At 43.3% G+C, this 12,065-nt stretch overlaps 1 protein-coding gene across 1 annotated transcript; it reads left to right on the top strand.

Moving 5' to 3' along the window:
* The first annotated feature begins 1,144 nt into the window (after positions 1-1,144).
* Positions 1,145-1,636, top strand: LOC119652185 (basic helix-loop-helix transcription factor amos). Its single transcript, XM_038056129.1, has one exon. It carries the CDS (start codon positions 1,145-1,147, stop codon positions 1,634-1,636), a length of 492 nt encoding a protein of 163 aa, XP_037912057.1.
* The last annotated feature ends 10,429 nt before the right edge of the window (positions 1,637-12,065 follow it).

Genomic DNA, 12,065 nt, shown 5'->3' with positions numbered 1-12,065 from the left:
AAGTGGAAGACCGGCGGCGTGTTGCACTCAGTATTCTTTACCAACGGATCAAAGATGGCCTGTGGAGGCACGGAGATTTTCTCGAATACACACAGTGTATCCAAGTCGTATGGTCTCCCAGGTTTCGCCAGTGTATTCCAGACGGAAGTACTGGCGATATTGGAAGTCTGTCGATGGCTAGAGCGAGATTTGAGCCTCAAGCGTAACATAACCATTCTGACCCTCCTCTGGGTTCCCGTAAATAGAAACATAGAGGGGAATGAGCGGGCTGACGGATTGGCCAGGCGAGGCTCTGCTCTTGGCAGCCCTTCGATGAATACAATCGCTGTTCCGCTGGCGGCTGTCGAAGCCCGAGTCTACTCGCACTACCTAGCAGCCGCGGGCCTAAGATGGCAAAGATTTACGAGCTGTGAGTAAAGGAGAATTTTCTAGCTGCAGAGCTGCTTTCCTTCGTCAATGCTACGGGCTGGCTCTGAAGATCCGAACCGGCTGAACTGTGCCTCCCTGCTCCCATAACAGTAGTCACGGCCTTGGGAGTTTGTGGCATCAAAACGGCGCACCAAAGCGCTAATTGGGCTCCTCGGAGCGGCCACTGATATCTACCCTACCTTCCTCATTACTGGACTTTACGACTGGTGCTCAAATCTATTCAGTACAGTAAGTAAAATATCTAAAACTTCTGTAATATACTAAAACCATCTCCAGAATAGCCAGAAAAATATCTAAAGCCACAATCATATATCACAATTAAAAATATCTGCCGACTCTCTATCAATCGATCATTATTTCACTTTCCCAAATCCTCGAATTTCCATCAAAAACTCAACGTTCTATAAAACCATTTCTCTGAATGTCCAAAGTTAATATAACATAAGGACTCTCACATGTTGTATGTATGAAGATCCCAAGCAAAAAAAAAGTCGATCAAATGATCAAGCCTACAAAAAATTGGAAGGATCGTTTGGTACGTGCGATCCGCTACCCTTCGCACAACAAAACAGGTACCCTATCAAAACATAAGGACACGAAATTCAAGGATACAATTCGAGCATAAATACCGCTTCGGGATCGAGCTACACTTCATATCGTTTTGGAAAAGTGAAGTGATCGTTAGTCCTCGAAGATCCTAGAATTCGAATTTAAAATGACTGCAACCTTCGATCAGTTTTGTGGGTCCGTTTCGGATTATAATAATTATTGCATTGTTTATTATGACGAAGAGCTCCCGAACCCACTGTATACCCGAATGGATCAGCATGGCACCCTTGGATATTACGACACCCCCGAATTGGAGACGACATTCATTGATTCAAAGTACACAACTGGAAGGAGTTATACCTGTAACAGCAGCAGCAATAGCACTGGAGATGAGAGTGATAGCAGCATCAAGGACTTCGAGGGCAGAAGAAGCATGTCGAAACGGAATAAGAGGATTAGTTTGGATGAATTTAAAAGACGGCGATTAGCAGCAAATGCTCGCGAACGTAAACGAATGAACAATCTGAATGATGCCTTCGATCGATTGCGAGAAGTGGTTCCTTCTTTGGGAAGTGATCGAAAACTCTCCAAGTTTGAAACGCTACAAATGGCACAAACCTATATATCCGCACTGCTGGAGTTGTCGAAAAGATCCTGATAAATTTGTTTAAATTATTTTTATTCTGTAAATTTATTGTATATTTTAAGTATTTATCTGACAAAATATATTATGTTAAACATAGATTTGTGGTCGCTCTTTCTTTTTCAAAAATATTCCGGAATAGAATCAAGAATGTGGAGTAGTCCCTTGTTTCTTATTTGCTCCGGTTGGTGAGTCATCTTTCAACATTAAGAAGCTAGGTGATTGAAAGGCTATCCCTGCGACGAGTCATGGCTGTAATGAGTCCTTAGTTGGCAGATAATGGCGTTTACCTATTGCTATATAAATCTGTTCACATGCACTATGGCGGAGATAATACATGAGCAAGGGTTTTACATATCTGACAGATTCCAGAAATCATAGCTGTGGCAAAAGACATCCAGAATGCAAAACTAACATGTAGGACAGGAAAAGAAAGAATTTCGCGGTGCTGGAGTTCAGAATCCCAACGACAGCAACCTTTCAAAGTGAAGTCATACGAGAGTTCGCGGTTCAAATTTCACTGATCGCAGTGGAGTTAGTATCGTCACTTGACGTCGGATACCAGTCGACTCAGCTATAAGTGAGTACATAAGGCAAATCAGAGTGATAATCACGGCCGAGCGCAATCCTGTAGTGTACCATTACGGTTTTGAATGAAGTGCTCTAACACACTTCAGAGCCCTGACCGAATTGGATTGTCGCGACGACGATTATTATCATTATTCATAATGGACGTAAGTCGGTACACCTACCACACCTGCCCCAAAATGGTGGCAGACCAAAAAATAATTCCATCCAGTAGAAACCATTTTATATCCTGACCACCCTCGAAGATAACGAAGGGCACAGGTAAGGTCAATTGTAGATGGATCAAGCAAATTGAAAGATGCAAAGAAGAAGGACGCAAACACCTCTAGGCAACTGCTACTTGCAGAAACTTAAGGTACACAGGTATGCAGTCAGTCTTCATTTGACTGCCTACAGAGAAAGCGTAGAACTTGTTGGCATCTAGAAAAGTCCACGTAAGGTGGGCTATCGGCGATCAGAGAGAACAGGCCTCACTAAGGAAGTGTTTCATAGATCGAAAGTGCGGAAATATTTGGCATAGCATCATGTGGGGACTTACAATGCATGCTGGGCAAAAAAAATACGAACAGAGACCTGACATATTGCCGACAGCGAGAAATATCCAGAACTCAGAAAACATAAACTGCAGCGAAACAATGAACTTAGATCAAATCAACTTAAGTTATTGTAAGATTGCCCAAGGAACGGGGAAGGAGAGTAGCAAACGCGAGGTCGCATTTTCTTGATAGCTATTCTGGTCAACATGTCCCTGTGAGGTGGGACTTAAAAATACATTCAAAGTCTTTCTAAAAAGGATAGAAATGTATGGGCTAGCGACCTACAAATTTCGAAACTTGATTGCTACTGAAACGTCAACGCACGCCTCGGATAAGGACTGGCCTCACGCTGGAGAACTTTGGCTATCGAAGCGGCTTATGATTGCTTTCAGGAATGCTCACAGGATCCCCGGTATCAAGGATTCCCAGAATGCTCGCTTTATCCAACTCCAAGGAGAATTTCAATCAGATAAGCTAGAGATTGTGGATCTAAGTGAAGTAAGGGAGGGGAGGAGGAGGGGCTTCTGGAAGGTACACCCCTTTCTCTTGCTAAACTTATGCTAATGTGTAAAGATTCCGGGATCCAATTGCACCGACGGAGACTTTCGATATAATGGTGAAGAATGCTTTCTACCACCAATTACACGCGGTTCAGCAGAGCTTTTCTAAAGATGACATTGTGATCATAATGGGTAATCTAAATGTCACGGTAGGCTCTAACAATACCTTCCTCGGATATGTGATGGTAAAACACGGGTTTGGCGACCCACTCAGGGGGGGGGGGGGGGGAGGATGAGTCGCGGCCTCCTGACTGCATTTATTGCCAGGATAGGGTAGATGATGCCTGCGAAACCTTTTTTCTGCAGAAGAAAGGGAAGGGAAGGGTGTCTTGCGTCCCCGGACGACATAATTGAGGCAGTCCTGCAGAAGAAGGCGGTAAGAACTAGCTCACAAAGTTAATGCTTAAAATGGCAGGACCAAGATGCTGTCGCAAACTGCTAGACACCGGAGTAATGCTATATGCGGATTTTATTCGGTGGTGTACATTAGAGAGAGAAAGGGAGATGTCTAATGCATCGGGTGAGGCGCTGCTAGCTTTTGCATGAATGTTCTTATTTTCTGTTCTATATTGTTCTTCTATTCTTTAGCGAATGAAGAGCGCTATTTTTATGGAAAAAGTACCAATCCAACTGATATGATCGGACTTTAGAAAAACCACTAAAATGAAGCTATTCAGAAGGTAACAGTAATAGGACCTTGAAAAACCCACAAGACACCTACATAGATCCTGTATATTGAGAAATAAATCTGAGAGAAGGGCAGAGGGGAGAATACCCTCTAATATAATTTTTTGTAGGATACGGAGATGTTCAAAAGAAATATTTGCATCATTTTCGCTTGGATGACTCCTCCGATTGTTCGGAATGAGTGCTGCCCCTGCCCCTAATATTCCATTGTCCGAAGTACATGGTTCGGTTGGGGAATGTCATAAAAGTGGACGCCACAGTTTAATTGATGATATGCTGAAATCAGAGCAGAACAGAACCGTGGTAAACGAAACAATGTTGGTCACACAACGAGCTCAAAAAACAAAAGCGAGTGAAGCGGGGAGCATAGACGTACTTAGTTAAACTAACTTATTTAGCAGTGATGGCTAAATAATACTTTTAGATAATCCATGCAAAGATAGGGGCAGGAAGGAAGTGCAGGTGGTTATAGTGGGTGAGAATCTCAAACACTGCTGCAATCTGACGCAGCAACGTCTTTTTAGGATTTTCGGCACCCGTATAGAAAAAACAAACTAGGTGACCTGGGGCCCCACTTTTAAAAATAAAGAGGTTTTTTAGATATGGCATTCAACCAAGCGCCTTATTACCGTTAAGACCAGAAATATATATCTTCCGTTTAAGTTTCTTCCTCTTCATGACGAACCTTGGACAGTGAAACATGCTCAGTTTCCTCTGGTATGCCACCTCATCTAAGGCAATTCGGTGAATTGTCCAACCTAAAACGACGCATTGCCAGAGCTCACTCAACTCTGATCTTGCCACGTTCTTGCTTTCTGCGTGTCCCTCTATACGTCCTGTATGGTACATAAAAGTCAGTCTTCGGCCACGCATTGATTCGGAAAGACTGTGATTGACACAATAGTACCAGTTTATACTGGGTTTAGGCTCAGAATTCATACTGGTAAATGCAAGGTGGCCTACCTAAATCCTCTAGCGCAACTAAGGAGTACGAAGCCCGAGTCGTACAGAGCAACTTCACGTTTGAATCCACTAGATGCTCTGCTCGCGATATGGACTCAACCACAACCACCATGAAACTCCCACAAAGAGCCCTGTGTGTCCTGCATGGAATAATATACTCATTTTTTTCGCCACAATATCGACTGGGATCTTGCCGCCACCACCAGTACTGCCTCATCTGATGTGCTTCTCAAAGCGGCGCAATCTCTCGGTAAGCGGAATTTACCTACTCCAGAATGGACCCCCACTCCCGCTAGACTCAACCTCCGACGTTGTTTCGATCCGCCCATTTTCAGTAACATTTTTGTAATTGCCGCGGTAGATCAAGGTCCGCCCGACTCTTTCAAGCCAGGACTTTACTACTCTCGCTGTTTCCGTTGCGTAGACCACCACATCCGCTGAGTATTCCGTTGTAACAACCACAGCTAAATCATCTGCAAAGCGGACAATCGTAATGCCCTCTGCTAAATAGTCAGGAACGTCTATGTCAGCCAAAGCCCATTTGCTTCTGTTCAAGTTGGCAGAGTTGAATGCGTTTTTGACATCCAATGCCAGCACGACGCAGCAGCAGCCAGAAACCAACGCGCCTTTTCCAGTTTCACGACCATGTAGATTGCATCCACCGTAGAATTGGGCACGTCAGAAACCAAACTGGGCCTCCGATAAGTCCTTGCTGTTTTCGACTGGAGTCTACTGTAGATTTGCTCCATCATCGTCCCCATTGCATTCAGCAGGCAGATCGGGTGATATGACGCTGGGTCTCCAGGTGGCCCGTCGGGTTTGAGAAGCAACACAAACTTTTGCTTTTTACACTGGATGGGGAATATTCTTTCTTTTAGCCACGCCTCGAATCATAACCAGAAAGTTTCCTTGACGTAATATTAGTTAAGAAATATTAAATCCTCTAATGATGCCAGGTGGTCCGCATTCTTGAAACATAAAGAGACTCCACTTCACATACAGCGCTCAGCAGAAGTGACCTAATACTGTTCTTAGTTGACTTGCACCCTCACTTTTTGTTATATATGGAACTAATAGTCAACCTGGGGTCGGGTATAACCGAGGGGTTGGAAAACTCGAAACTGCGTTTAACTGTTGCCAATGGAAAGAATTTATCTGCTTTCTCTAGATTTTTACTGTTTAGCCATTGCACTTTCAGCATTTTAGCAGAGGACCTTGAATAACTTACCATAAAATGGAATCTCTATTAATGATACTAAAACGGTGAACTTAGTTGTGAGTGATAAAGGTGTGTCTCCGTCGTTCGCTCGGCATCTGGGAAATCGTTTACACTTTTGACCAAGCCAGCCAGCTTTACTTTCTTAGGCGCCTAAATATTTTTTTTGCTCTACGCGGTTGTCCACCAAAACTGAATATGGCTTCTTAAGCAGGGCTTGTGATATTAGATGGATTGGGGAGTGGAGCTATTATCGCAACGGACATCGTTGTTTGTTTTACAATCCTAGGTGCCCGCAGTGTGGAAGATAATATCCATCTTTCCCCATTTTCTTCCTTATATTCATAAACAAAAGCTTTCTGGGCGTCTTGTGCTGGCTTTATCTATACTTCTGCTTTAGGTCAGGCGCAATGTGGCTAGTAAGGTGGGTTTGGCTAAATGACAAGTATGCTCAGAAGAAGAATTCATTTTATATATGTCTCTTGATAACTCCTTTGAAGATTATAGGGCATCCCTATTCAGGCTCATGATCATTTCACTTAATGCTGAGTAAGTGATAGGCATACATCAGTGGACAACACAGGGACTAACACAAAAATCCGTGATGGACCATGTTTCGAAGTCAGGGAACGAGATCAAGAGGCTGACCCTCAACTCCACTCGACCATTGCACCTCCGCTTTGCTGAAAACAAGCTTATTCGAATTCAACTAGGTAGTGCTGGACAGAGATTGTTTAATCCTAAATATCAGATGTGTACATATCACGAATCAAATTAAATAAAAATCTTTCTCGGAGTCGAAAGACCCTTTGTTACACATTCATTCATGTACTTATTAGGACGTTTGCTGGAATACGCAACCAGAAAGGATCCAAACAAAAAATAGATGACGACAAATAGATTTGCCACATCGGCGTCACTACCTTCTGATTACTCTAATTAAAGGACAATTTATTGTTTTACACTCGTCGCCACCTCGTCAACTCTAAACAAACATTTAAAGTCCTGCCCACAGCGAATTTATGACTTTCACCCAAAAAACAGTCACCTAATGCAATAATTTGGTCGGCGTACGTTTAATTTCAGGCATAAAATCCAGAGTCCTTTTTCGGCATGCAGCTTCATAGTGCTCGGCTACCTGACGGAGGTGAAAAGGCTCGAGACAAAACAAAAACAAATCACCTCATAATTTAGGCTAAATGACTCAATAGGACGATTCTCGTTGACATTTATGATGCGTTTTTATCTTTAGCAACACTTCTGCTGAGGAGGTGTTAATTTTTGTCCATACTTTACCGATCGGAATTGCTCAGGTTCACTATGGGTCTTTCTGTATTTTTGTATTTTCGATAAGATTGAATTTATAGACTTTTAAGGTATTTAGTAGCACGAGACGCACGGAGGGTTATGTTGATACAAGAAACATTTAAGATAAGTTTATTTTATCGACACATTCGAAGTTAAAATATTTCAGATAAGAATTTTTTCTTATAAAGAGAAAAGATACTTCTGTAACTATGTTTCTTAGAATTATACTCAATCAATGAAGCCAGCACGTATACTTCCAATTAATGAACATCAACAATCATTTAATTTTAAATTTTATGGACAAGTGAAGGACCTTCTGGTCAAAGCAACACTCTGACGGAGAGTAGATAGAGTCGCAGCTAAACTTTTGAACCCGGAAAAACCGCCATTGTGTGTCGGAATATTTTTTTCATCTTCTTATCTTTATCTTGCCCGTAAAATTATTGCAACTTTTAATTGCACTGCGAAAAATTCAGTTGGCACTGAAAATACCGAAAATACGGAAAAACCGAAAAAAGGATTCAAGAACTTCGGTTAACACTGATAGCACTTCATTTTTAAGGTTTTGTGAAAATACAAAACCTTATTAAAATCGGTCTTACTATCTGTTTGTCTGTCTATCACACACAGTTTTCTCCACAAAGGCTAGTCCGACCCGAACAAAATTTGATAGGCATATGGGAACTATGAAATCCCACGCATACAATGAGTGATATTCGCTTGGAGTTTCAAGGGGGGCCTCCCCATAGAAGTAAATTTTTTTCGTCGAATGTAGTCATGTGGGGTATCAAATGAAAGGTCTTGATTAGTACTTTCGAATCTGATACTAGTTTTTACGTAAATTGTAAAATCCATGAATAAAGAGTCAAAATGTACACTCTTAAAGTGGCACATAGCACATTTTCGGAAACTACCCAACCCAAAAATTTTAAAAATATCAGGAAGGTGCGCTTATATGAATATGAATCTAGGCCTCAAAATATGTCCTATTCCGATATCTGCTCAAATAAATTGACTAATAGTCTATTACTAACTTTTAGAAATTGCCTAAAAAGCCTCCCTTAAGTTCACCCTACGAGCGCCAGCATATAGGACAATGTCTTGCATAGGCGTGCCATTAGTGCCGAAGTTATAACAACTGTTCAGTTTATCAATTTCGGGCTAATTTACTGCATCTGGAGCCATGCAAATGCTCATAATAACGAGAATAATTGACATTCGAGTGAACTATTAAAGTCCCATATATGAAGAAGTTACCTCTCTCCAGGGTAAGCCCTTTTTAAGGTACTATATATAACAAAACCTTATTAAAATCGCTTAACTGTCTGTCATTCTTCTTTTCTTATGAATGGAGGTGGAACGCTTAGAAAGGCACTGCCGCGCCAGGTTGCAGCAGTGTATAGGATTCTCACCCACTGAAACAATCCCCACTTTCTCCTTTTTTTCCTGTAGAACCGCCGCAAAGTATGCTCCGAGTCCTCAAGTGTGCCACCACATTCCTACAACCACCATGTCCTAACTGGAATTGCGTCAGATGGTAGTTAATCTCGCCGTGTCGTCGCTGGATCCACCCCTCAATACGGGGAATCAAAGTGTGAGTCCAACGACCCCTTTGTGAATCATCCCACCGTTGCCGCCACTTTTCCAGCGACTCTCGCTCTGCCGCTTTTCGGTATTCTGTAGTCTTTTCAGGAGGATTCATTTTCCTTTTCCATGTACAGGTAGCGTGTCTCACTTGCCAGAATGTCTATTGGGATCATTCCCGCTGGTCGCCTGATATTGTTCTGAAGGTGCTGCACACTCTTAGCGCCACTAAACGGTAAGTTATGTTTACCCTCCTCCGATTACTCTCACATACTAGTACCTCTTTCCAAACTGGTGCCGCGTGTAATAGTGTGGATGCGAACCATTACGACCACAAGTAATCTGCAACCGTATCTTGGACCTTCAATGTTATCATCCGCGCTAATGATACGCTCGTATTTGCCGCTTTCACACAGGCATAGACTAGGTGTCCCTTGAAATTGATTTTAACGTCAATCATCGCCCCCAGGGTATTTTATAACCCGCTTCGAAGTGATGATGCGGCCACCAACACGAATATTAATCGTATTCTTCTTCCTACCGTTGATAATCAAGAGCGTCTTCGTAACCATCTCCAGCCACGCTTTTATGGCGCTAATGTTTCGTTAGCGTGCACTTCAACCTCTTCAGGCTGTTTCGCAACGATAACCACGGTTAGATCATTTACGAAACCGATTATCGATTGTCCTTTGGAACGGGAAAGACAAGGACCCCATTGATCCCTGTGGTACTCCTGCGGTGACGGTGTACTGCTTGGATCCCTCATCCGCATCGTACCAAAGTATCCTTTCCGAGAGGTAACTTCCGAGGAGCTTAGTCAAAAAACTAGAGACACCTGTTTTAGCCAGTGAACTTTTTATCCACTCCTAGCTGGCGGTATTTTTGACGTCCTACGCTCGGTGAAATCCATCCATCCTTATATTCAATGATAGGGGGCAGTCTATTGTAGATGACGAGCATCATAACAGCGAGTTTAAGAGCTCTATTGGAAACAACATCCAGACTGAGAGCTTTATTATCACCAAGTCCCTGTGCAAAGTTCCTTGAAACATTCTCGCTTGCTGGTCCGTATAGTCAGCTTAAGCCTACCTCGCCAGATATATGTGCCGTTTCTCGTCGAAGTCTGGGCGTCCTCTAGATCTTTGGCAGATCCTTCTAGCTCGAGAAGATGCAGTCCGCAACTCCGCAATCCCATCGTTCCACCAATAGTTTGTCCGACTTTTTTCGAGGACTCGCCGCCTCGGTATAGCAGCTTCACATGCTCTCATTATGTGTCCCATCATTTTCTGAAGCGGCACCACCGGGATTTTGGCCTCTCAATAGCATCTCAATGAATGCATCCTCTTCAAACCTTTTCACAAACCAGCGCTGGTGTCCGGCTCCGCGAGAATGCAAACCGCCGCATGGCCCATATTCAATCTGAGAAGAATCGCCTGGCGGTCGCTATGAGTATAATGCTCACTGACAAACTATGCCATTCTCTTCGTCAATGTGGTATTCACATATGTCAGAACGACTATTGACCTTGACCCTCTCCCACGAAATGGTGGACTCATTTCCCGTATTTGCAAGCACCTGGTCTAGATGCGCGAAAGCCTCGAGCAGGATACGACCCCTAGTGTTTGTAGTTCAACTGCCCCAATCCATACCCCACGCGTTGAAATCATCCGCTATGATCTTAAGGTTTCGACATCTTGCATCCGAGACCAGCGTACCTAGCATTCCTTAGAATTCTGCTATCGTCGCGCTTGGTGGAGCATAGCAATTATATATGTAGATGCCAGCTATATTTGGCCTGACGAATCCAGCTTGTGGAAGATCCTTCACTTCTTGAATAACTTGATTTCCACACGCCCATATTGCCGCCTTGCCTGTTACATCTGTAGTCCAGGCACCAATCTTATTGTTGCTCGCTGATTATGATAGATTCGATTCCCTTCTCATAGATGGTCTGCGAGAAAAGGTCTCGCGCTGCCTCGCAGTGGTTGAGGTTGATTTGTATCAATCTAATTTCTTTGCTGTATTTAAGGCTCTCCTAAACATTGGGCACCTACTGCTTTCTGCAACGTGCCGACAGCCGACGTCCTTTTTCCCCTTGTGAAGCATACATTCAGGTTTAGTCTTGCACCCCCTGAACATATGATCTTCTCCTCCACATTTTCTGCATTTTCTTTTTGACCTCTCATAGTCACCGGTGCATTTCGCTGCTATGTAGCCCAAGTCACGGCATCTAAGGCAGCGCTTGAGGGACACCTGCTCCCTGAGTCGGCAAACGATCTAACCTATTTTACTTTAACAGCCGTCAGCAGTTTGAACTCTGCTTCAGCTTATAGTTGCCGTTTGCGTACCTTCGTATGCCTTTCTCAATTCTCTGATTGCGGAACCTTGCAAACCAAGTGGCCCAAACTGCTTTTCTAAGGCGTCTCGGATATCCTCCTTGCTCGTGATTTCATCAATGTGCTTACATTGTATCACAATCTCCTGCTTTCTGGCCCATACTTGTACCTCTTTTCTAAGGATTTCTCCACCTTGCCGCTGTCGTTTTGCCCGGAGACTTTTTCAGCTCCAAAATCAAATCTCCTTTTAGGGAGCGTCTGATTCGGCTGGCGTTGTCTTCAAGGTCCATCAGCTCAGGATCGGATTTGACCTTTCTGAGGGTATTGATATAAGTCATATCACCTTTTTTCGAGATGATAATCAATTCGGGCCGTAATCTTCTTTTACGTGACGCATTTTTCATTCCGCTTACCTTGGTCCCTTTTTGGGGGTTTACCTGCCTTGCCTTCTCCTTTGCCGGTGAGATCCCTTTTTGTCTTTTCGATCCGAAAAATCGTTTGCATCCTCTCTATTCCTCTTTTCAAGCTTACCGCCCTTTGGATGTTGAGGAGGTGTCACTTGTGTTGCCTGAGTGACGCTTCATTTCTTTGAGGCATTTTTTCGTCCTTGGACCATGTTTTTAGTGGCCTGGTGCACATTGTGTTTGTTCTTTATGAACTCGGGCA

Source organism: Hermetia illucens, chromosome 3, assembly GCF_905115235.1.
Source record: "Hermetia illucens chromosome 3, iHerIll2.2.curated.20191125, whole genome shotgun sequence".
Lineage (NCBI taxonomy): Eukaryota > Metazoa > Arthropoda > Insecta > Diptera > Stratiomyidae > Hermetia > Hermetia illucens.
The sequence above is the reverse complement of the archived record's forward strand: the minus strand, read 5'-3'. Positions and strand labels throughout refer to the sequence as shown.

What these genes read in the sequence shown, in the direction of transcription:
- LOC119652185 (XM_038056129.1), top strand. Translation starts at nt 1,145, where the DNA reads ATGACTGCAACCTTCGATCAGTTTTGTGGGTCCGTTTCGGATTATAAT.